General features: G+C 41.0%; 3 protein-coding genes across 10 annotated transcripts in view; 2 read left to right on the top strand and 1 right to left on the bottom strand.

Annotated features, from left to right (window-relative positions):
* The window catches only part of P2ry12 (purinergic receptor P2Y12), a 42,560-nt gene extending 29,943 nt beyond the window's left edge, over positions 1-12,617 (top strand). Inside the window, exons 2-3 of the mRNA XM_050120215.1 lie at positions 8,727-8,890; positions 10,532-12,617. Of these exons, the coding sequence (XP_049976172.1) occupies positions 10,543-11,586 (1,044 nt within the window). The 5' untranslated portion in view covers positions 8,727-8,890; positions 10,532-10,542 and the 3' untranslated portion in view covers positions 11,587-12,617. The remainder of the gene's footprint in view (positions 1-8,726; positions 8,891-10,531) is intronic.
* Positions 1-26,466, bottom strand: part of Med12l (mediator complex subunit 12L) — a 301,518-nt gene that overhangs the window by 62,798 nt on the left and 212,254 nt on the right. For all 7 annotated transcript variants that reach the window (XM_050120211.1, XM_050120205.1, XM_050120209.1 and 4 more), the window contains one exon: positions 1,893-2,040. In XM_050120211.1, coding sequence (XP_049976168.1) covers positions 1,893-2,040 — 148 coding nt within the window. The remainder of the gene's footprint in view (positions 1-1,892; positions 2,041-26,466) is intronic.
* Positions 20,587-23,862, top strand: P2ry13 (purinergic receptor P2Y13). 2 transcript variants are annotated; one of them, XM_050120216.1, is made up of 2 exons: positions 20,587-20,696; positions 21,106-23,862. In XM_050120216.1, exon 2 carries the CDS (start codon positions 21,109-21,111, stop codon positions 22,114-22,116), a length of 1,008 nt encoding a protein of 335 aa, XP_049976173.1. In that variant the 5' UTR covers positions 20,587-20,696; positions 21,106-21,108; the 3' UTR covers positions 22,117-23,862. The 2 variants fall into 2 exon arrangements, with proteins under 2 accessions (XP_049976173.1, XP_049976174.1); XM_050120217.1 differs by having other exon boundaries at positions 20,643-20,696; positions 21,043-23,862.

Here is a 26,466-nt window from a genome sequence, read left to right as displayed (position 1 = left end):
TCTCTCTCTCTCTCTCTCTCTCTCTCTCTCTCTCTCTCTCTGTGTGTGTGTGTGTGTGTGTGTGTGTGTGTGTGTGTGTGAGTACAAATTTCCATTAGCCCCAAGTACAGCTGGCTAACTAATGGTGTATAAACAAAGTCTTAACTAATAACATAAAATGAAGACTGCTTATTGGATGGCAGGGCACTATATCTGAAATTAATATAATTATAATAGAAGGAAAAAATAACCTCTGGAGATGCCACTTTGAAGTGACTGATACTTTGAAATGCTGAACAGGAAATGTCTTTTTTTTTTTTTTAGTCCATATGCAAGTACTGTCTACTTAAGGGTTTGGTACAAAGACAGAACAGACAATGGTCTGGCATTAAAACACTTCTATGAAGGAAGGAAGTAGGCTCAGCAGAAAAGACACCACACGGTTTCCTTCCCCCTTCCAACCTCCTTTGGTCTTTATTTATCCAGAAATTTCAGAGATCTGCAAAGGCCCTCTACGCTAACTGGATAAGTTAAGTATGACTGTGTCTCCTGCGGGCATCAGCACCTCCTACCCCATTCTATACAAAAAGCTGCTCGGAAGGTTCTGTGCTAGCTCGCCGCAAGGCTTCTAAATTCAATCTTCTGGCGCAATTCATTTCCTCTTTTCTCTGAGAGGGAGAACACAGCACAACTGATAAATGGTTTTCTTAGACAGAACAGTCTCTTGTCCAAGCTCATGAGAAGCCAACAAAACACAATTTCATTTCCCTTTCTCGGCTTTTGGTCATTTCTCATAATGCTGGTGTGTTTGTGGGCCCTGAACTGGCACGGGAAGGGAGGCAGGGCATGGGATGGAGCTCACACATGAGGACCCCTGTGTTCGCATAGCCTCAGACTCTGTCCCTCGGACACTGGGGCTCCAGAAAACAGGCACAGACAGATAGGCCTGCTGTGCTCAGGCAAGTGCACCCGTGCTGATGGCAGAAAAAAAAAAATCTATTTCAAGCATCTCAACTTTTAGGAAGAGTCTAGCATACATAAGCAGGCCCTAGTAGTTTTATCCTGTTAAAATCTCAAAAATAGAAAGGGTTTCCAGAGGTTTCGTCTCAAGAAGGAAAACCTCCACTAGGAAAGTGAGCTCTCCACCCAGGGGAAATGCAACCCTTTTCCTCCTTTATAGGACTGATGTGTCAGAGAGGGAAAGATCAGCGGTGGCGCTAAGGTATAATGTGGTGCCATGTTCTAAACTGTGACCGTAAAACGATGTAAACCTCTCAAAGAGTCACTGGGCAAATATGAAGTAGATAATTGAATGACTCCAATTATGCAAGGCGGTGACACAATACGGGGGCAAAGGTCAGGAAATGAAAAGCCTGTGAAAAGAGCAGGGAGGGAAAACTCCAAGTCAAAAAGGCACTACTACTGAAGATCTCATGCCTCTGTCACCTGGAGTTATTTGGTGACAGACTTAGCCATGACTACTACCGCCACTCTCTTGCCGAGTAACACGAAATCATTAACTGGACCATGATTTGCATCTAACGTGAAACACGAGAGGACAGGGAAACATCCAACCACAAGCTTGTAAAAATGACGCAAAGAAGTAGTAAATTGACTGTTTGCAGGCAGAGCGTTCCATCTCATTATTCAGCACGTCATCCACAGTGACGACTACAGAAAACACACATGGAACTTGCCCTGTCTACCTACAGGAGGTGGTAGCTGCTTCACACGAAGGTCGCTAGCAATGAACACAAGACCTTAAGATGCAAATGTGCCTATTCATATTTCAGTGTGACAGTCATTCAAGAGAGGAAACACTGGTGACAGTGACGTGGGCCACTCTGATAAAGCCTGCGAGAACAGGGAACACAAGCAAAGGCGGCAGGAGCCAGGGCACTGGGGCTCCTTACCCCCTGATTCCGCGGTGCTCTTCTTGTTTAGGATTCGCAGGATATCTTTGGTAATCTTCTTCAGCTGATGCCTGGCTTCGTCACGCTCTTTCCCGACTCCGTAGAGAAGGATTGTGCGCTGGTTACATTCATGACTTGAAGACTCATCCTGAAAGACAGCAAATGACTCTGAAGCCAGTTCGCAGGGCTGGGGGTACATGTCCTACTCCTGAAACACACTAGTCACGGCCTCTCCATGCCTGTTTGCGGGGGGCGGCATCTGCCAGCTCTGCAACTCACCTCAACCTCCACCGGCAACACCCCTGTTTTTCCAGTTTGGAACATGCTAAAGTAAAAAAAAATAATAAAGTACCAGCTGGCCTGAAGCATTTGATGTGGGCGTACCCTGCAGAGTAAGTTCTGGCTATTGAAAGATATTTCATTGTCTAAATTTTAACATGGCATAGAATGATGATACTATTTCCTTAGTGAGCTTGGTCTCAGATGTACAGCAACAGAGTGTGTTTTATATTTAGGGAAAAAAATTACTAGGACCTTCAACTACCTTCAGAGAAGGGTACTACACTTACTTCAATATGACTGTGTAAGATATATTAATATTTATTTCCAGATGACAATAAAGGAAAGCATAAGAATCACCATGTATACGCTAAGTCGCTAGAAACACATAGTCTGAGATGCTCACTATTGCTATTGCATTTTAGACCCCAGACTCCTCAAATGATCACAGCAAATCCAAACGTGAAATCTTCCCTTGTGAGAAAATAAATTACTGAGTCACTGAGTAATGAACGTAAGTCTAGCATTGAGCTGAATTTACCCTTAGCCAAATATAACAGCCTAACTCAGGTTAGGACTGGTTGAAATTTTTCAATGTTAATTTCTCCTTGACATCTTCTGTTTTCCATTTTCTGAGTAAAGTTATTTACTTCTCAGCTGGACCTTTCACTATATCTCCCCTTTGTTACTCTTAGTACAGCACCGTCCATGTGAAGGTCTCCCCTTCCTCCTCACCTCTTATCCCAAAGAACTCCTACTAGGGGATATGTTTATCATTGGCAACAGCCAAACCCTTCAGAAGTGAGGACCAGTAGCATTGCCCATAGGATTCTGTTTGTTCCCTGCATACAGAACAAACACCGTGCTTCGGAAACTGGTGGACAAATGCCATGTTCACTCTCCAGTTCAGGCTACAATTCAATTACACGGTGCTAGAAATAATTCGCATTTGCATTTCCTGTTGACTTCTTGTTCTGTATCCCTCTGCTAATTCTTAATGTTCCAAAGGGTCCAAATAGACCTAAAGAGGTCCAGACAGGGATTGTGAAAGATCAAAGGTCCACATACTAGTAAAAACTCAGGACAGCTACAGCCCCATAGTGTACCATGCTTAGGGCTGAGAGAGCTTGGAATGTATCCTAGTCGTGACAGTAAACAACTCTTAATCCTGTGTAACAAACCTACTTCCTAGTCTCAGAGTCTTCTTCTGAAGAACTGAATAGTGTCTGTAAGTGACTGCGAGAATAACCAAGACATACGCACATGCAATGTCCTAGAACACTGTGTGTGTGTATACATATATACACATATATATATACGTATATACACACACACATACACACACACACACACATATGGTATAAACATATGCTCACTGCTCACATTCTAGACTCCCACTCCTCCACACACACCAAGAGTCCACAAGGTATTGCATTAATATCAGCACTTCACACGGACCTGCTTAAGCTCTTCCTGTCACCTAAAAGGCATGATCTTAATTGCTGACATTTGCCTCGAGGGAGAGTGTTAGGACCCCATCAGTGTCCTCAGCACACAGGGACTAGGAAGGGGAAGCAGGGTTTGGGGCATTCAGACATAAATCATTCACTAGGTTGTTGCTTTTTTGGGGGACATTAATGGTTGTCTTCCTGAGTCCCCCGTTATTCTCTTTCATAAGCACCAAGATGGCCCTTAATGCTTAGTGAGCACACCAAGCAAAAAGAGAAGTCAGTGGAATAAGGAACAAACATGGGTGAAGGGAGACTGAAGGGAAGAAAAGAAGACAAAAATCACTGTTTTGTTTAACTGGCTGTTAAAGTGCTAAGAAAGCTGAAGAAGTGAGAAACCAATAGAAAAGTCACGTTTGTGTGGTGAACGGAGTCTCAGCTATGGGGATGAGGAACAGAAAGCAGAATCTAGCGAGCACCTGACGGAGAAAAGTGTCAGACAGCAGGGTCCAGTGAGTGAGTGTGCATCACGCTGGATTTCACTGAATCAAATTGAAAAGGTTGTTGGAGATAAAACAAGAAAGTGTGTGGTTAACGTGTATTGGGTTTGATGTGGGCACTAATGTTGGTCAGAGTTGAGGCGGCGAGGAGAGCACTAAGGACCAGAGGAATGCGCCAAGCTTCCACGTTCTACTTAGGTGGCTGAGATGGTGGGGAAGAGGAGCCAGCTATGAAAATGATACACACCTGTGCTTCTTGACTAAGATGCTCTAGCCAAGCAAGGCTCAGACGTCAGGTCTGGGGACACAATAGGGACCATTAACCAATGGTCCAACAGGGATCATAATGGAGGCAAAGAGTCAGTTTAGATGTGATGTTTATTTTTATTCTTTTAATTTTGCTTTGTTTGGTTTTATTAAAAACTTGTGCGTACCTCAAAAGAGAAGTTTCTTTAGCGTGGCTGTGAAGCAAGAGGTTGAGGAGCGAGCTGCTATGGAAGGAATGGGGGCAGGGGTGGCTGAGAAAAGTTTACTAGAAGCCGAGTAGGAAAAATGAGTTAAAAAAGAAAATGTGACGCGCAATAAACAGCAAGCTCTTGTTTCAAATGATGACACGAATAAAGACACCTTCAAAGGATGGCAGGTTTGTGGAGTAGATTGTTGATGAGAGGTGGGAGACAATGGGTCACTGTCTAGATCGACAGAGGAGACAAGAACACTGCCTACGTAACCTCAGGCAAAGACATTTCAGGAAAATAGCACATGGAATCCAAGACATGAGTACCTTGCCCTGATGGAGAGAGAGGTGACGGAGCCACTGCAGAGGAGCCTACAAGGAGATAGGAGGGATTCTACAAAAAGACATTACTGACTTCCTTAAGTTAGTATCAGGAAAAGAGCAATAACTATAATTGGCTTTCCAACAGCAAAGCAGGGACATTTTGAAGTTTCCAGCAGGCTACATGACTTGTTTATGTATATTTTTTTTCTATAAGTAGAAAAATGTACAAAACCTCAAACTGAATTTATCAGGTAAGAAGCAACTCAACCTATGAACATATACCAAATACTTAGAAAGGTGGCAGTCCTTTATCTTAGTGTTTGAGCATCCTGACATTGCATAGTTGTAAGTAATGTTAATGATCTGAGACCAGAACTAAAAACTATACTAACAGATATTCCCTAAATGGGTATATTCTTTGGACAGAAAAGAACCAGCTGAATCCACTACAGAACTCCATCTGTCTTTATTTTTAGGATTAGTGCAGAGAACTGAACAGGCCATGTCCCCTGTAAACTGAGTACTCAGAGGAACACCCTCCACAGCGGTTACTTCCTCTCCCCGAGCATCACATCGTGCAAACAGAGGCCTAGCTGGCTAAGAAACCAGAAGGCTTTCTCTTTAAAACCACAGCACGCTTACCCACCCTAGAAAATATCTTCTGAGACAGACATCCTTAGGAGGAAATCATGGAGTTGGCCAAATTAAGGTCTGCTCTCAGTCATCTTCGTTTCTTTAAAATTAACATTAAGAATAACTGCCAAAATGTGTGTGCTTTTAATGTGCATGCCTTACAGTGTGGGGTAACAGAAGCTGAGGTCATCAGAACAATGTGCACAGAGTTCATGATACACTATTTCTCTTCTTTCAGGCAAGGACCAGGCTGACAGATACTTGAATTACAAGACACGGCCTTTTACTTGCTAAATATTCCCAATGCCCAACACTGCTTATTTTTTTAAAACTATATTTATATAACCTAAATTGCTATGGGAAAAAACCCTAAGGTAGCTAATAAGAGACATGCTCTGGTATAATGTATGAGTTTAATCAAAAAAATCATTGATATCAAAATGATTAAAAGTCATTAGAATTGAAAAGACTCCAAATATGACCAAGTATCTAATTATATCTTCATCCTGCCCAAACCTAAATGCACAAGGACCACATGCACTTTAAGGAATGGTCTCCTGGGCTCAGAGCAATGCTATATGAATTAAAACAAATTTTAGATAAAGAGAAAGTATTATCTTCAATGGATTTGGCAAAATAATTTAACATTTAAAACAAAAGTTTTGCTCAATTTTCCAAAATATCTTGAATATAAAATATATTAAATTTCATTTGCCAAATAATACTATTACAAAGTGTTGGTGATGGTGTTGTTTACTGACAGGAGGAGGAGGATGTGACCAATTGATTGTGCTACATGATAACACAGAGGTTTTTTTTTTAATTGATTTTATTGAGTTATACATTTTTCTCTGCTTCCCTCTCTTCCTTCCCCCTTCCCTTCAACCCTCTCCCATGGTCCTCATGCTCCCAATTTGCTCAGGAGATCTTGAATTGTAGGCTGGCTTTCCTTGCTTCATGTCTAAAAGCCACTTATGAGTGAGTAATATGATACTGTCTTTCTGAGTCAGGGTTACCTCAATTAATATGATGTTTTCTAGCTCCATCCATTTGCCTGCAAATTTCAAGATGTCATTATTTTTTTTTCTGCTGAATAACAACAGAGGTTTAGGATGAGACACTTTCCACCTAAATATTTTAGTGACTTTCAAGGCTAGGTGACCAAAGGGGAAATTGGCAGTTGTCCGCAATGAGAAAATATGATAAGGTTTAGAGAAAAGTGTTTGTGGTTGTCACGTAAAATCTGAGGAAAGATGAAACAGGCTGAGGTCAAAGCTCTTTTTTAGTCTTCAAGTTACTACTGAGAATGTTCCAAGGATTTGAAAATCGATATTCTTAGTAAGAAAGCACAGCTGAGGAATCATGAGTTGATTTTCTTTCAACCTGGCAGGCTGATTCACTGAAGGCAATCTATAATTCTCCTTCTGGAAACCTGTTTTAACAGAGATCTCAAAATCAGTATAACTATCTGAGAGTTTAGAATTGGGTATGAAGGCAAGGAGAGTGCTTATGTAACAAAAGGCAGTGTGGTTGGTTGGTTCTCCCTGGGCCCTGAAGAAGAAAGAGACCAGAGGTGGCATGCGGGGGGAGAGTCCATGAGCAAAGCATGCTATGGACCAGACAACGGGGCTTGAAATGGAGTCTCCAATTAACCTGACTGCTCCACTCAGGTTCCTTCATTCAAAAACTGATCACAGAATGAGTACTGGCCGATGAAATAAATGTGGGTTAACTATGGCAGTGTAAGAGATCAAATGTGGGCGATTATTATCTCGAAGCGTAAAGCTCTTTTTAAAAAGTATCTCAGACACTCAAATCAGCAAGTAAGACTAGTTTAATTGGCTTTGCTTATATGAAGAGCAACCATGTAGACTTTTCAAAAGCCTAAAATCAAATCACTACTTCTTTCTAGGTGATGGAAATACTACAGTTAGAATGTAACTGAATGTTGCTGAAGTGAATGAAACTGGAGGCTTGACTTCAAATTGTGGTGGCAATAACAGTCCTGTGTCTATTTAATCCAGTGGTCCTCAGGCTTTAATGTGCCTGAGCATCATCTGTAAGGAAGGTTAAATACAAAGGGGGGGGGGTCTCTGGTTCATGGAGACTAGGGAGGTTCCCTAAATGCACATTCTAAAAACAGGGTTCATTCAAGTGATGCTGAGCTGCCATGACACACTCTCAAACCATTAGATCAATTTAACAAGTATACACACACTCAAAATTCAGAACTGGAGAATATGTCTTCTTAGGAGAGGCATCTTCCCAAGGAATTTTACTGCTAACAGAAAGCCATTTCGGTACTTGTGCACAATGCATGCGCTTTATCTCCAAATGCAGGAGCCAGAAATATAAAAATATAAAACAGTAACAAATTTATCCTACAATTTCACTCCAAGTGTACCTTTTGCCTGTTTCAGTATAAAATTTAAGGAATTGCATATAATAATGATACAAAGGTGATTTAATTTAATAGAACCATTACCCACAGAATCAACTAAAAACCCAAAGAACAAAAACCAAACAAAAAAAAAAAACCCACTGTTCATTATTTAAGCTTTATTCAGAACAACCATGAAGACTGTTCATGCAATCAGCCTGGCAATGGACGCAACTGTTTTCTTTCCTAATATAATTTGGGAGTCTAATAATTTATAATGGGATGATGCTGTTTTGCCCACAAAGATGTTAATCAATCACAGATTTTAAGTAATGTCATTATGAACCAGGATAAAACAAGAAGCAAAAGGTTTACCATCCCCAAGGAAGCACACACTTCGAGATAATAGAATTACTTGTTAGACAGTAACGCATCACCCACTTTGAGCACACTGTGTTTTCAGGTGAACAGCCATCTGAGAAAGCAAGTGTGCAGCCTTCCCCCAGGACCAGATTTAGAAGACTTCATCTCAACTTGAATTTATCATTTATTTGCATGGAAAATCCCCCTCCGAGAAACACTCTACCTTACTGATTCTATTACAGGTTTTAGAAAAAAAAGAAAGTCTCAGTATCTTAAACTGGTTTTCAAAAGATGACTTCTCAGCCACCTTTGCCCCATTATTTCCCAAGAGATAAAAGCAGAAGTCCTAAAGCCAGACAGATTCGGTGTCTGCACAGCTTTGAATGTGCAGTGGAAGGTAATCTCTCACTGGGATGTTCTTCCTTCCCCTCTCCCTTTATTTCTCTCTAGAACACTCAAGACTGCATTGCTGAAAACTCAGCAGATTCTCTATCACAGACAACACTGGCAACTAAACTAAGTACTGAGAGAAAACACCAGATGCCGGCCTGCAAGTTCCACTAACTAGTATTACTGGAGACACGCAAAACCTTCAGGACCAACGGGATAACCAGGTAAGGTTACATTATCACTTGACAGACTTGTACTTAGGCTATGACGTATATGCATGTTTTCCAAGTTTGTTTGTAAGATCGAAAACCTTATATAACAATTAACAAAATGGGAAGCATACAGTTTTTGAATAACATTAAGTTAAAAAACTAAGATACTAGTCATAGTGGAATGGGAGATTAAGTTCTTCAATAAAAATATGACAAAGCATGGATAAATGTTGATGTTTTGACTGTGAGATGAGAATTAAATATAAAAAATGTATAACAAAATCCCAATGTTAAGAGAGTTGTTAAATAATTTACCTACTATGTACAATGAGCCTTCCTAAGGTAGAATTGCCAGAACAATCTAGAAATGGACAAGCAGAAGGTACTAGGGAAGGTCAAGAGAGCTGAACGCAGTGGTTCGCTCTCACCTCTGAGGTGTGGAGTAAGAGGTGCTGAGGTTATACTCCTGGTAATAGTCTTTACTGTATAATTTTCAGTAATTAAAGGATTCCATTGACATTTGGAGGGAATATCTGCTATCTCAATTATCATGTTAGAGCTTATGTAAGAGTTATATGGGTTTTTAAAACTGTATTGGAATATGAGAAGTTCTGCCAATTGAGAAATCATTTTATTTGTTTGATGGAAATTTGAAAATCTTTAAACTCCATCTTAAATTTCCAGTTAGATGCCATATATAGCATCCAAGTCAACTGGCTGATGAGTCAACACTCTTCCTTACGCTGTCTGTTGTGTGATAACCTAGGAAAGCAGATGAGGACCAATTTCTGCTATTTTATTTTAGCTACCATTAAACATGCCACAAACTGGAGAATGACGCTCTGGCCGCTTTGTGAAATAACAAGCAATTGTCACACTTACAAAGGCTGCCTCCGCCTTCTATTATTGTTACTGTTTTAGGAGTCACACTGAATGATAGTCAGAAAACATAAACGAACTTCAAACACAATGAACAACTTGAAAATGAGAAATAAAGGGGACAAATGCTCTGAAGTAAATAATGAGTCTCTGTAAGGCTAACATTTGATTGCACGGCTGACTGGGCACAGGCAGGAACATTTCCTAGTACACAGGAAAAGAACTTTGGATTTTTATTTTCTACAATTTACTACTTATTTTATTGAATAAACTTCCCAACAGTGATTTCATACCAAATTCTTTTATTGGGATTGCATTTATACTTCTAACTCATAATCAATCACTTCTCAATTTAATTCATCAATGATACTTAAAGTATAAAACCAGGAATGTGGGTACAGAAGAAAAGGGAGCTGTAACAGAAAAAAAAAAAAAAGGCTACAGGCTTGAAAGAAAAGCATTACTGCATGCCTGTCATTGGGCTTTCCCATATAAATAGAGGAGGACAGACACCAAGGTGACAAACATTCAACAAAACAGACACAAGGCTCCCATAACATCACACGATGCACTTCATATCGTTTTAATTCGCTAGAGACAGAATATTTGTTTAGATGGAATATTCAGGAATTCAGTTTTCTCTTAATTCCTGCCAACTGCCACCATTAAGATAAAACTCAAGCTTTAAGCAAGGTGATACTTCTGAAAGTTGTGCACAGAGATAACAAGCAAACCTGTGACTAAGTGTACCCTCCCCCACTGTCTCTACTCTAGGAGCCTGCACAATGGAGATGCCCACCATGGACACCACCGTAGCCAATAGCACCTTCACACCTGAGAACGGCACCCAGTGCAGCAGAGACTACAAGATAACCCAGGTTCTCTTCCCGGTGCTCTATACCATCCTGTTTTTTGCCGGACTCATCACAAACAGCTTGGCGATGAGGATTTTCTTTCAGATCCGCAGTAAATCCAACTTCATTATTTTTCTTAAGAACACAGTCATCTCTGACCTTCTCATGATTCTAACTTTTCCATTCAAAATTCTCAGTGATGCCAAACTGGGAGCCGGGCCTCTGAGAACCTTGGTGTGCCAAGTTACCTCAGTTACATTTTATTTTACTATGTATATCAGTATATCATTCCTCGGTTTGATAACCATTGACCGCTACCTGAAGACCACCAGGCCATTCAAAACTTCCAACTCCAGCAGTCTCTTGGGTGCAAAGATTCTTTCTGTCGTCATCTGGGCCTTCATGTTCTTACTCTCATTGCCTAACATGATTCTCACGAACAAGCGTCCAAAAGATAAGGACATCAAGAAGTGTTCTTTCTTAAAGTCAGAGTTTGGTCTGGTCTGGCATGAAATAGTCAATTACATCTGCCAAGTCATTTTCTGGATTAATTTCCTGATTGTCATTGTTTGTTACAGTCTCATTGCAAAAGAACTCTACAGGTCCTATGTAAGAACAAGAGGTGTAGGCAAAGCTCCCAAGAAAAGAGTGAATGTCAGAGTCTTTATCATCATTGCTGTGTTCTTCATCTGTTTTGTGCCCTTCCACTTTGCACGGATTCCCTACACCTTGAGCCAGACCCGGGCCGTCTTTGACTGCGCTGCTGAAAACACTCTGTTCTATGTGAAGGAGAGCACCTTGTGGCTGACGTCCTTGAACGCCTGCCTGGATCCATTCATCTATTTCTTTCTTTGCAAGTCTTTCAGAAATTCCTTGAAAAGTATGCTGAGGTGCTCTAATGCTATGTCACACTCTGGGGAAAACAAGAAGAAAGGACAGGAAGGTAGTGACCCAAGTGAGGAGACCCCAATGTGAAGCATGACCCCAGGGGCTGTTTCAGTCTGCGTCATTCACACTCCTCTAAGGAAATCACCCCACAAAAATACTAACATTACCTTAAAGGAAACTGAGCTAATGACTCTTTAAATAAGCAACAAACTAGGGAAATAATCATCTACTTTCGCACACACACATGGATGTATATGTATGTATGTGTATATATATATATATTTATATATGTACTTACACATATGTATGCCATCTAAAAATATAAGGGAAAAATCCTAATCTTCAGTAATATAGTAAAATAAACTGCATCCTATTGCTACACTGCAAGCAAACCCACAAAGAATTAGTGATTTACTTAGTTTCTGCAAAATGATCAACAGTGAAATGTAATATCCACTGTCATTTTAAAATGCATTACCAATCAGTATTATTTTTGTAATAAGTGGAAATTTATGTTCGATCTGATACATCAAGCACAGTAACTATGGACTTCTCATTTATGACAACAAAGACAAGAACAACCCCACGGACAGTTAAACCAAATGAAATGGCATTGTGGATGAGGCCTGAATTAGTATAAATGCTCATCAAGAGGGGAGAGGTTTAAAGATGTATCTTTCCATAAATAACAGACATCGTGAATAAAACCATTAACTTAAGGAATGTAAACGTTCATAGCATTCTAATATTTTAAAAAATATATTACTACTTCCTTAACACTAGAGAAAGCAATTTCACTAAGACTCTGAGTTGACTCGGTACAGCGCCATCATTGGCACTTACCTTTGTTAATCGGCTTTGAAAACGCCTGCTGCTTGAATGGAAAAAAAATCACTTCTTAGTAAGAAAAGTGAGTAACTATAATTACCAGAATGCATCTCACACCTACCAATAAGAAAGCGACTGAAGTATCTAACATTACCTGTTTGTAATCACGCGTATAATATTAAAGATTACATTTATTCTGTACTGTTTCGTTGGAATTTATTGGTTCAAAAGCTTAGCGACAACGGCTCAACCTTCCTCTCCTACAATAATCAGCAAATGTGTTTGGGAACCGCGGCCAGCACAGCTTTATTCCGTATTATTCTTCAGTCTTTTTAAAAAAAATCTCATCACTACTTCAAGTCCTCATATAATCATAAAAGAGATGAGATGTGGAGTCAGATAGCATGTATCTCATAGTTGCTATTTTATTTTTATTAGTAATCATCACAAAACTGGTCTATACTTATTGGGTATGGTGTGACACTTCAGTTTATGCATATAGGCAATAATGTCCAAATTAGGACCATATTTAATAGCTTTAATATAAACAAAATATCTAATGTGTGGAAATTCAAATCATTTGTCTCAATTATTAATGCTCCTAAGAGGTGATTCTCCAACAGGAGATGGTACAGATTAAGAGCATCTAAATATCATTAAAGTAAGTGGAAAGGGTATACTATAGACAAGGCTGTTGAACTTCAATAATGTTTTCCAAACCCAACCCAACTTCTCAAGTTACATTGTAGTACAAAGCTAAGAAGATGTAACTCATAGTGTGGCAACTGCTCCCTTCCCACACTGGCCCTGCTACAGTGTGAACCAGACTGGAGATGGAGGCAGAGAGTGTGAAAAATGAGCACATGCAGGCAGGGGACACGAGAGAGACAGAGAGACAGAGAGACAGAGAGACAGAGAGACAGAGACAGAGAGAGAGAGAGAGAGAGAGAGAGAGAGAGAGAGAGAGAGAGAGAGAGAAAGAGCGCAAAAGACACAGCTATTGTCATGTCTGCCACAGTACTCCAGTCTCCCACTAGAACACCCTTTCTGGTTTTATAAGAGCACCAGAATGTGGGTAACAGAAGAGAATCTGGCGGTCAGCTCTCTCCATCAAACTTTATTTTGCGTGCAAGACAAATTAAGGGCAGCAGCACCCCCAAACTGTCCAAGGGTAGAACAGGGAGTGTACGGAAGCTCTTCCTCAGGGTCCCACAAGTTCAGTGTGAACATGAAGAGGAACTGCAGGGAACAGACTACCTGAACAATTCTTCTGTGCCTAGCCGAACTCACTGGGCTATTTTTCTACAAAAGCTAGACAAATAATGCTGTTAGGATTATGACATTTTAACAACAACAACAACAACAAAACCCCTGGAGAATATTTGAAATTACCTATGCTTTAGTCATGAAATTTTAGAGTAAGCCCTATATCAGACTGTTGGGTCTCTTTACTGAAAGGCGTTAGGCACACATCCTCCTACATCAGTGAACCCATTTAAGAGAGTCTGAGAGGCAGGTGTGGCTTATGCCTAGAACCACAACTCCAGTGGGTAAAACAGAGGATCATTTCAAGTTCAAGAACAGTCTGGTTTATATAGCCAGTTGCAGGTCAGCCAGGGATAGAAAGAAAGACCCTGTCTCAAAGTAGAATGAGCGCTCCAAAGTCAACAGTCTAAAATGTCAGTATTATCAAATGTCTGACTACACAGACCATGTCACCATCTCCAGCTGCAAATACTTTGACATTTATAAACATCACATCTCCAATTAATTTTTTAAAGTGAAACCAGATTTGGTATATGTGAATAGTTGAAAAGATGAGCCCATGCAATGCAGTCCTGTCCCATAGCTCAGTGGCTTAGCAGGCCTGAGGATGTTAGTGGTTTCTCACAGAAAGCTTCTGAAGCAGGCCTTCCAAATCACAGGTCCTGCTTAAGGATCCTAGCTCGCCACCTGTTTATGAGAGGTCTGTGATCTAAAAATGTTATATGTTAAGAATAAATTCGATGTCACATGGAATGTGTAGGAAATTAAAATTCCAGTGTCCACAGTGAGGCTTCCCAACAGCACAGCCACACTGTGCAAGCTATATAGCTAAGATATTCATGCCACAACGATAGAGTCGGGCTGTGGGAAGAAAGAACACAGCCTGAATCACACATACAAAAAAAAAAAAAACTTTGCTCTTAAAAAAAAATAGAATCTGCCAACCCTTGAATCACCACTTTCACAAGAGAAATAAAACATCAGAGACAAAACCCTCTTGCCATAATCAAGTATTCCATAGTTTGTGGGCAATGGCCACAGTGGCATTAGAGTTGCCAATGGGAGCCGAAGACGTGGAAATACAACTGTAATTGTATTCGCAGTCACTAAGAAATGGATGGATTTTGCAAAATGGGGAGGACATTAGAAGGTAGCTTCTAGAAGGAAAGAAAATGGACGATATGAAAATAAAAGGAAAATGTCTTTATAACATAAATCTATGTTTATACGGCACAGTAAATTTTACTTACAATTTTTTAAATTGACTTAAAGTATTTTAGTAAGAATTACAGAATGAGGCAGTTCCCACCAGCTGCTGAGCAGATGAGTGACCCACCTGCCAGCTGGACTGCTACCACCCACTAGATACTGTTCTTCCAAGACCCACTCTGCTGCCAAACCCTACCCACCTCAACGTCCTCCCCAGGGCCAGCCCATTCCCACAATTGCAGCAAACACCATAGGCCCACATCAGTCAGAAGAACAGCAGCCCCTCCACTGGGCTCCATATTCCATCCAGTCTACAACTCTGGAAGAAGACTTCATCTTTACAAGAGGCCAGGCTGGATCTAGGCACCCAAGGCCCCACAAACATCAGCAGAGATACTGAACCTGAACAGTAGCCAAATCCTTGGCTACTTAGGCCAAAAGATGAGAGGGAACAGAAAGCAAAGGAACAAGACACCCATCCAACAAAGACAAATGCAGGAATCAATACCTACACCTGTAATTATCCCAAATCCAGATGCCTAAACACCAGTGTAAGAACACAATCAACATCAGAAAGGACAATATGGAACCAACAAAACCCAGTGACCATATGAGAGCAAGACCTGAGCATTCCGATGCAGCGAAAGCACAAGAAAACAACCTTAAAAATAACTTCCTGAAGATGATAGAGACCCTTAAAGAGTAAATAAAAACACCCTTAAAGGAATCAAGGAAAAGCCAAACGATCAGAAGAAATCGATAAAACTTTTAGAGATTTTCAAGAAAACCAAGAAAAAAGCAATCCAACAAGGTGAAGAAAATGGGTCAAGACCTGAAAATCGAAATAGAAGTAATAAGGAAAACACAAACTGAGGGAATTCTGGAAATGAAGTCTGGGTAAGCAAATAGGAACTACAGATGCAAGCATCACCCACAGAATAAAAGAGATGGGACAAAGAATCTCAGGGATTGAAGATATGATAGAAAAAATAAATTCACTGATCAAAGAAAATATTAAATCTAAAAGATTCTTAACATAAAACATCCAGAATTTTGGGAACACCATAAGAAGACCAAAACCTAAGAATAATAAGAATAGAAAGAGAAGAATCCTAAGGCACAGAAATATAGTCCACGAAATCATAAAAAAGAATTTTCCCAAGCTAAAGAAAGACATGCCTATGCCTATACAGGTACAAGAATCCTGCAGAACACCAAATAGATGAGACCAGAACAAAAGCCCCCTCACCACATAACCAAAACATTAAAAACACGAAGAAAAGAAAGAATATTAAAAGCTGCAAAGGAAAAGGCCAAGTAATAGATAAAGGCAGACTTATCAGAATTATATCCAACTTCTCAATGGAGACTCTAAAAGCCAGAAGAGCCTGGCCAGGTGTCTTGCAGACACTAAGAGACCACTCATGCCAGTCCAGACTACTATACCCAGCAAAAGTTTCAGTCATTGTGGATGGAGAAAAGATATTTCATGACAAAGCCACATACCAAAGTTAAATCAAGACCAGATAAACAATTTAAATAGACATTTAACTGCTAAGGAATAGAAGTAGTAATTAAAAGTCTTCTAAGATAAATAAATAAACAAACAAACAAATAAACAAATAAAATAAAGTCCAGGGTCAGATGACTTCAGCACAGAATTTTACCAGAATTTCAAAGAAGCCCTAATACCAATACTCTTCAAATTCTTCCACAACAGAAACATAAGGAACATTGCCAAATTCTTTTTGTGAGGCTGCAGTTAGCCTGATACCCAAACCACAGAAAGCCTCAACAACTAAAAAGAATTGCAAAGCAATTTCCCTCATGAAGATTCATGTAAAAATACTCAATAAAATATTGAAAAACTGACTCCTAGAACACATAAAAAAGATCATCCATCACAATCAGGTAGGCTTCATGCCCAGAAATGCAGGGATGGGTCAACATACGAAAATCTGTCAATGAAACCCACCATTGACTGAATGAAAAAAAAAAAACATGATCATATCATTAGATGCTGAAAAAGCCTCTGACAAAATCCAACATCCCTTCATGATTAAGGTCTTGCAGAGATCAGGAATATAAGGAACATACCTAAATATAATAAAAGTAATATACAGCAAGTCAATAGCCAACATCAAATTAAATGCAGAGAAACTCAAAGCAATTTCAGGAACAAGACAAGGCTGTCCACTCTCCCAATATCTATTCAATATAGTACTCTAAGTTCTAGCTAGACAACTAAAGGAGATCAAGGGATACAAATGGAAAAGGAAGAAGTCAAACTTTCGCTTTTTGCAGATGATATGATAGTGTGCATAAGTGACCCCCCAAATTCTACCTGGGAGCTCCTACACCTGATAAACACCTTCAGTGATACAGCAGGATACAAATGAACTTTAAAAAATGTAGCTCTCTTACATACAAATGATAAACAGGCTGAGAAATAAATCAGGAAAGACACTCTTTACAACAGTCACAAATAATATAAAATCTTAGAGTAACACTAACCAGACAAGTAAAAGACATGTATAACAAGAACATTAAGTCTTCGAATAAAGAAATGGGAGACAATACCAGAAAGATCTATATTTATGCTTCTATGTTTATGCGGCAAGTGCTTTACCTACTGAGCCATCTCCTATGAATCTGAGTTTTCAAGCATATGCTTTCTTTTATGATAGAAAACCTTGTAACTCGGTAGTAAGCATTTCAAGCAATACTGTGGATGCACTGCCTGTTTCTGGTTATCTGAAGAGAATCTACTGCTGCTTCTCATTTCCCTATAGTTCAGGACACCTGCTTGTAAACTACAAATTGTTTAACTAATTATCACTTTCAGTTGTGCTAATGGGGAAAGTTTAAAATTATTTCACACAATCAAAGGAAAGCACCTGTGTATGTTTCAGACGAAATGAGAAGTCTCTTCTAGGAATACAGGCGTTTCCACTTCAACTTTCATTCCAAACGACAGCAAACACTTCAGCTTTTCAAATCTTACGTGGTACGTGCTAGCTACCTCAACCTACCGTGACCCTGCTGAGAAATGCCCAAAGACTAAAAAAGCAAATAATGGCAGACGATTCCCATTACACACCAAATTGCCCCAGCTCCTTCCTGGCCGTACCCATGGGACAACTGACATTTCCCACCTTGAACCCGAGTTTGCAGGAGACAGAACTACAAGGCAAGTTCAAGGATTTCCCTTTTTCCTGTATTAGTCAGTGACTCTTGGCACAAAGACTACATAACAGGGTAAAACCCTCCAGATTCATCCTGCTGGTTTCTCAGTGTCCGGCAGGGGGCCTAAGGCAGGTTCTGAGCTCAAACCCTAGGCTAGTGGTAGGTTTGCAGTAGTCCCTATTAACACAATTTTGGGGAACTGTTTAGTTTCTGCATTTTAGTTTTTCGTCTCTAAAATGGGGCTAAGCGCTATACATGTTGTAAGGATTGTCATAATCATCTCTAATAGCATGGTTGTTTTGATTTTATTAGTTTCGACTCTATTTCCTTAGAGCACACTAGAATTTTAATCTTTAGTTTATTCCCACTTGGCAGACTCTTAAATTATGAAACTATTCATTGCATGTTTTTTAGTTCTTCCTTCCTTGTTTTCATGAACTAAGCCCACAGGATTCCAATTTTCTTTTTAGTTGACTTAACAAGATTGCAAAACATCTCCCACGACAGGCATCATTCTAAGTATGTGGCAGATACACCTTCATTTTTCCCCCTTAACTTTATAAAGAAGATGCTGTTGTGCATTTACATCATAAAGAGAAGGCAAGCATTTCAGAGCGAGAGCAAATAACTTCCCAAAGGACCAGAAAAGTAACAGGTGGACAAAGACTTGAACCTAAGCCCTCTAGATTTGAGACAGCGCTCCTGCGACGCTCTAGGGAGCAGCCCTCAGATTTCCCTCAAAAGGGAAAACCTTTTCCAACAGATTTTAGCATTGCTGGGAGGATCAGCTAATCTACTGACCAAGATAAGGACTTTGAAACTCTCATTTAAAAAGAACCAGTGTTAGGTCCAGAAAGATGGCTCAGCTAGTGAAGACCATCCTTGACAATACAGGGTTCCATCCACGGAACCCACATGTTGAAAAGAAAGAAGTGACTCTCTGAAGGAACAACACACACACGCATGTGTGCAAACACACACACAATAAATATGTATTTCACAAACAAAAGAATGTACCTTTGTGACCCTAGAAATGGACACTGCTGGTCAGTTCCTCTTTTCAAAGTTTCCCACATTTGGCATTTTGAAATTTGACCAAAATAGGATTTCCAGTTCTCATATTATGAAAGTATCCTGTACGGAATTTCCCGTGTTTCAGGTGAACCCTTCCAGGCCTTCATTTTTATATAGGATTGTAGGCTATAGAGAAATTAAAAATTAGCTATGTAGGCTAAAAAAATTATAGATTAAAACTTATTTTGCTAGGTTTTTATCTTCAAGTTATGGTCCATTACATCAGAGAAATCCTAACGTATTTCAGTCAAACAGAAATCTTTTTAAAGTGTGCCACCTATTCTGTAGACTAACCAAAGTTCCCAAGCATCACAGAGCATTCCATTTTACAACGAATTCAAGATCCTAAACCCAGTCAACTAGAATTTTCTAGTCAATCAAACCCTGTAGACAGTTCAACTCTACAGTAAACGTGTAGCAAGAAACATGGAAGTGAAACTTGCCATAGATAGCCACACCGCCCCGCTGAGATCACCTAATTTCCTCTTGCCCTCCATCTGTCTGGCAGGAAAGCACACCACCACACACAGTAACTTTCTCCACACTTCGTGAGATTCGAAGGAAACACCGGACAAATCTTGGCCCAGCACTGATTCACAAAATTCTTTAAGTCTTAAGAATGCAGGTGGTCTCCTAAAATGGCTTTCTAAAAGTGGCAATACAGCATCGTCACTCAAACTGGCAATTCAGGAAACCAAAGAAATGAGTGACTGACATTCTCAGGGTTTTTTTTTTTTTTCTAACATGCTCCGCGCTAGGGAGCCACCCAGCCGCCACCCAGCCGCCTCCCCAACACTCTTATGAGGTCGATGATGTCTTCACAATTGTTACATGTGGAAATGAGACGCACAGATCTTAAAACATTTGTTTAGACTGAATACTGAAAAATAATAGGTCCAGGGACAGCAGCTCCCACTTCTTAGAAAAGGTGGCGCATTATGCTCCAGAGACCTGGGGATCAAAAGACAAACGGCCAAGTCTGCAGAAAGAAAAAGGCCGTCCCTCAACACAGAAGCTTCTTCCAAGCGCAGCCTGTAGGGTAAAGAAGATAAGTGTCTGATTTTCAAATCAAGAACCATCCTCTTGCTTGGTTGCAGTTTGGTACTATATTCTCCATCATCTAAACTCCTATTACTACAGATGAGGTACTCAAAAAGACCACTTAACATGAATAACAAAAAAGTAAATCAAGTTTGAGACTGAAGAATCAGCTCGGCAGTTAAAAGCATGTTCCCGGCACCCACTTCGGGTGGCTCACAGTCGCCTGTGACTCCAGCTCCAGGCGATCTAACGCCTCTAGTCTCTGTGTGCACCTGCAAGCGTATGCATCCCCTGTACGTATAATTAAACCTAATAGAATATCCCACACGTTAGGGATGTGGCTGAGTGATGGCGTGCCTGCTGAGCCAATGCAAGCGCTGGGTTCGGTCCTCAGTACACACAAACCAGTAACTACTACTGGCCAATGCTAAAGATAAAGAGGTTCTAGAAAACATGGGTATTACAGAAGCCCACAAGGGAAAATGAGGAAGGAAAGCCAGTATAAGAAAGCAGAAGCTTTACTCCACAAGCTATTCGCGGGTCGAGCTAATGACTGTCACAATACATACAGCCGAGTATCTTCCCAAACAAAGGTCAGTCTCGATTTTTCTTATGAATGTGCTTGCTGTAAAAGGTAGAATGTAGCTAAATTATTTTTTTAAAAAAAAAATCTAAATATACTATTCTATAAACATAGACTACAAGAATAAGGCACTAAGTAATAAATGACAACCTACCCTGTCTCTTACGTCCTAAATTGGGTACCGTTATTGCCATGTAACAAGAAGTGCTTACTGTTTGGGTTTCAGGAGGGTATAAATTAATGGGGCTTTTAAAGGACCAGAGATGAGCTATATGCTCAAAGCCAAGAATCAGATCTGCTGAATGTGTTACATAATGCACTTTGCTTTTTTTTTTTTTTTTTTTAACAAAAAGTAGTATTTGCCAAGTCATGAGGGCTCTTCGTTTTCGTTTGTTTGTGTGCATGTTCATTTGCAATAGCGGATGCTCGAGACAGCCAACGCCACTGCGATGCAGGGCCTCAACAAGTCCGAGCGGTGCCCCAGAGATACTCGGATGACACAGCTGGTGTTCCCGGCCCTCTACACTGTGGTGTTCTTCACTGGCCTCCTGCTGAACACCGTGGCCCTCTGGGTGTTCGTCCACATCCCCAGCAATTCTACGTTCATCGTCTACCTCAAAAACACTCTGGTGGCAGACCTGGTCATGACACTAATGCTTCCTTTCAAAATTCTTTCCGACTCCCACCTTGGACCCTGGCAACTCAGAGGCTTTGTGTGCAATTTCTCTTCTGTGATCTTTTACGGGACCATGTACGTGGGGATCATCATGCTGGGCCTCATCGCCTTTGACAGATGCCTCAAGATCATCAGGCCTTTCGGGAAATGCTTTGCAAAAAAACCTGCGTTTGCAAAATTAGTCTCCACTCTCGTCTGGCTCCTGATATTCTTCATCTCCCTGCCAAACATGCTCTTGAACAGCAAGGAGGCGACGCCATCCTCCGTGAAGAAGTGCGCATCCCTGAAGAGTCCTCTGGGGCTGGTGTGGCATCAGATGGTCAGTCACACATGCCAGTTCATCTTCTGGACTGTGTTTGTTCTGATGCTGCTGTTTTATGTGGTCATTACCAAAAAGGTATACAATTCCTACAGAAAGTTCACCGGTAAGGAGGACAGACACAAAAGGGTGGGGACGAAAGTATTTATTGTCATAGCCGTGTTCTTCGTCTGCTTTGCCCCATTCCATTTTGTCAGAGTTCCATACACCTACAGCCAAACTACGAGGACCGATTGCCGGCTAGCAAACCAGCTGTTTGTTGCTAAGGAAACAGCTCTCTTTTTGGCAGCAACGAACATTTGCATGGACCCATTAATATACATACTCTTATGTAAAAAGTTCACAGAAAGGGCACCGTGTATGAGGGGGAGAAGGATGGCGGTATCAAGCCAGGAGCAGCCCAGCAGTCATACAGACAACATCATCCTAGCATGACAATGTTCTCCCCCACATGGTCATTCTACTCCTGGCGTTGCTTCTATTTAAGGATGGGAATTAAAAAGATCATTTACTTGGAGACTTCATTTAAGCATTATAGGAAAAGTGGGGGGGGGGGCAAACATTTTTTTTTTACATTTTATTATCCTAGAATCTGGAAAAGATTATGCACATTTTAACCACACAAATTACGAACAGACCGAATGTTCTGTTTTTATGAAAGCAAGTGGCCACTAGATGTCATCTTGTGAAGAGCATTCATGGACTATGGAAAATATTAATGGGTAATAATGTATTTCTAAAAAATCCTCCCTTCTAGTGACTATCCCACATTCTCTCACACACATCCTTCCCAAAACATCCTGGTAACTTTTATCGCCTTCAGAGTGCTGATATTGGTGGCCATAATCTAATAAGCATGTACTTCTAATGCCTGTGGAGGAAAGCCAAAGGCATTAGCTGAAAGAGATTCAGTCTGAGGAAGAAAGTGGGTGAAATGATCCCAGGAATCCCCAAACATTTTTTTCCTTACAAGTGCAAAGGGCTCTGCCACATCTCAGCAGAGCACCATAAGAGGCACATGCTGCGGGCAAAGCCAGTACACAGTCACGTGCAGTCTGGGAGGGAGAAGGTGGTGTCATTCAGCAAAACCTTCCTGGGCACAGAGTCTGCACCTTTGGCTGAAAACAATTACTTCTCCCACTGTTTGGCTATATACATAGAACACCTGTTGCTAGTTTGCTGTAATTCTGGACCACATTTCCCAAAGATGGGGCTTTTAAAAAGGCAGACATGTCACAAAGTTTTGGTATCTTCTGAAATATGTCACCACCACCACCACCACATACATACAATACACACACACACACACACACAAATGGGCTGCAGAGAACCCAGACAGATATACTAATCTTGGTATGTATATAAGCAAGAGAACTGTTGGCCTGTGGTTGGTAATAACTATGTGGGAAGATTTTTCAAAGCCTGATTCATTTTATTTAGGCCCATATACTTCTCTGGATTTCTTTGTGCATTTTTAAAAAAAAAAAAAAGTAACGTATGTTTCTTGTTGTTGTTGTTTTCTTTCTTTGTTTTGTTTTTCAAGACAGGGTTTCTCTGTAGCTTTGGAGCCTATCCTGGATCTAGCTCTTGTAGAACAGGCTGGCCTCAAACTCACAGAGATCTGCTTGCCTTTAATCCCGAGTGCTGGGATTAAAGGCGTGTGCCACCACCACCCAACTATTTTTTTTATATATTTTATTTTATTTCTGGAATTGTGGATGCTGCTACTGGACTTGTCTAGAGAACATGAGGACTCTCCCTCTAACTGAGCTTGCCAGGTGTAGTCTTGGCTTCTCTCCTCACATGGTCTCAGAGGCAACAGAGGCGAGGGAACTTATTACGGCTCTCTTGACAGCATTTCCACTCTGTGACCTTTCCACTCTTGTTAACACGCCATGACTGTGTCTGCACTGTGCACAGAACCTTCCCTCTGACTCACCTTGTAAGTTCCATGTATGTTTAGGTGAAACCCCAAATTGCTATTATTTTTACTCTCTGTAATCTCAAAAGCCTAGCCTACCACTAGTCTCAGCCCCAATCACTTCTTCAACTGTGCAGTATCTCTCCTGTATATCATAATGATTTGTGATAATTTGCTTAATTATGCATCTACTCCTTAAATAGACTATGTATAGTTTATGGACAGAGAAAATTCCATCGTTCAATTAATAAATGTTTGCTAACACAAATCAAAAGGGGCATTTTTTTTTTGAGACAGGCTCATACAATTTGCTCTGGTTGTCCTGGAACTCACAAAGATCTGCCTAGCTCTGCCTCCCAAGTAGAGTGCTGGGATGAACTGCGTGTACCACCAGACCCAACCCAGAGGGGCCTTATTATGATGCACTAGAAAAGAAAGAGGAAAGTCAACCCCCACTCATTTATCATGAAAAGAATTGGCTTCCAGGGTACCTAGCACAGCTCAGCAGTAGAACCCTGTTTCCGGATATTTGATTGCACTGTAAAACCCAAGAATGCGCTAATGAAATCAACCTTGGATGGGGGCGGGGCAGAGCCAGCAACTAGTTGACAGGAATTAGCCATAGAGAGTTTGGAGGAGCCAGGAAGACAGAGTGATGCTCAGGAAGGAGGAGGGAGGGGGGACTTGGAATTTTCTGATCTTTTTGGTTTAGAAAGGCTGGAGAGATGCTCTCTTGTGGCGTCTCCAGCCAAAAAGAAAAGTCGGTTGGTTGCTTCTCAGCCTCTCTGAGCTAGCAGGTTTTCATCCCAATGTCTGACTCCCAGGTCTTTACTAGTGAACAGAACAATAGAGAGACTGTTAAAAACTATATTTGGTGGCAGCAGCAGAGTCAGCACTGCTGGGACTGTAAATCCCACCAGGCCTTGGCCTGAGCTTCAGGGCTCTGGCTGCAGGGCCACAGATGGTAGTTTAATAGTATATCCAGGTCCAGCCTCTAAGATGACAGACTAAAATAAAAAAAAAAAAAAAAAAAAAACCCAGAGCCCTAGCATTTAAAAGATTCTGGATTTGTTCTGCAGCACTGGGATGAAAAGGAAAGATTTGTAAATGAAAGTTTAGTCTTAAGTTTCCTACAGTTGCTCTTCCATAGAGTGCACGCACAAGCCGAGGAAGGATGCCACCCACCTGGGCTACGCTGGGGCAGGAGTGAGGCATGGAAAACTAAAGGGTTCAACACTTGAATTTTAAGACTACTGACAAAATGCTTTAGTTATCAATTATTGGGCAAGTCAAACCTGTCATTGATGGATATTACAAATTCCCAAACTCTCCTTTGGACTGATTCTCGGTCTCTCAAATAATACAGTGACATCATCACTGTTGTTACACACATCACTAAAGCATTAGCACTGTTCTTCCGAGCACATTACAGTCACAGGAGACTCACACTGTGTGACACGCAACTGCATCTGAGCCATGCTGTTAAAAATAATCCTTACTGGGTAGCGAAACCTGTATAGTTTACCTCTGATAACGATTTCAATCTCCTCGACATGGACATACAACTAATATATACAATATGAAGAGGGGTATTTCCAGATATCACTTCAATAGCAAATCAGGCTTTCGCAAGTTCAAATACTTCATTCCATTATAAAAGCGGATTGCTCAGTCAAGCACTGTGGAGTATGCCTGTATAAGCCCAATACACCAGAGTCTCTGTGAGGATTGCCCATCAGTACTAGCTTCTCCAGGTGGCCTCTCAAAACAACAGCAGCAAAAGCATGAGCTGTACAAGAAAGCTGCCACGAGCCAAGAGAAGAGGTTTGCTACTCCTATCTTAAAGTTACGTTCCCCAAGCAAACCTCTAAACTGTTGAGGCAAACCCTAAACTCTAGAATACTTACGGAATGGGATAATAGAACTTGGTCATAGACAAGTAGGAAAGAGTATAGAGAACAGGAGCTTGCACGGCCCGGAAGCAGTGTGCAATGCTATATAATCCTGCCTTTTCTGCAGCTTCCCCAGGAGCCCGTGCTTAAATCTGTATTAGACCTTTCTTAATAAACTCCACAACTGTTTTTTTCTTTTCTTTCCTTTTTTTAAAGCAGCAACTCTGAGTCGGTTTGTGAGCTGAACTCACAGCAAAATGGAGGGTTTCTGTCAAAAGGTAAGATATAATTATTTGCACTGGATAATTACGGCGAGGCCTCCAAACATCTTCCATGAGGGGAAATGATGGGAGGGTAATTGCCACACACGGAATGTTCCGGAGAAACCACAGGAAGTTACTCTAATGTGGGGATGGGGGCAGGGCAGAGATGCAGTGAGAACTCTCAGCTCAGGGAAGGGAGCGAGTAGACAGGGATAAAGTCGTTCAACTGAGTGGAGCTCCCAGGTCCAGTTCACACACGGTTGTCACAGGAGAAATCGCCCAGAATGCAACAGCCCAGACCAAGCAGGGCTCTGCTATCCCAGAAAAAAAAAAAACAAACAAAACAGAACAGAAACAAACATATTTACAAGATACTACCCCGTGAGTGCAGAATTTACCAAGCATTCTACGGACCTGGAAACAGACGTGTACACTCTGAACTTTGCATGGACACCCAACATGTGTAATAAAGGTACAGGACACATGTGCTAAAGAGGTCACATGCTTCTGTGGGCACCAGGATCGGATGGTCCGTCATACCTTGAGTTCCTGACTCTGTTTCTTCAGCAAGGCCTAGGGAAGGCTTCCTGCTGATAGTGCAGTCACACTAAGTGTCTGTTAAAGTCACACTTCCTATTGAAACTGACAGACAACCCAGCTCCCATGGGACACACACAGCCCCTAAACCCAGAGTGCTGAGGCAGGAGGT

This window comes from Alexandromys fortis, unplaced genomic scaffold (assembly GCF_014885135.2).
Source record: "Alexandromys fortis isolate MF-2015 unplaced genomic scaffold, M_Fortis_MF-2015_v1.1 scaffold_172, whole genome shotgun sequence".
In the NCBI taxonomy this organism is placed as follows: Eukaryota; Metazoa; Chordata; class Mammalia; order Rodentia; family Cricetidae; genus Alexandromys; species Alexandromys fortis.
The sequence above is the reverse complement of the archived record's forward strand: the minus strand, read 5'-3'. Positions and strand labels throughout refer to the sequence as shown.

What these genes read in the sequence shown, in the direction of transcription:
- P2ry13 (XM_050120216.1), top strand. Translation starts at nt 21,109, where the DNA reads ATGCTCGAGACAGCCAACGCCACTGCGATGCAGGGCCTCAACAAGTCC.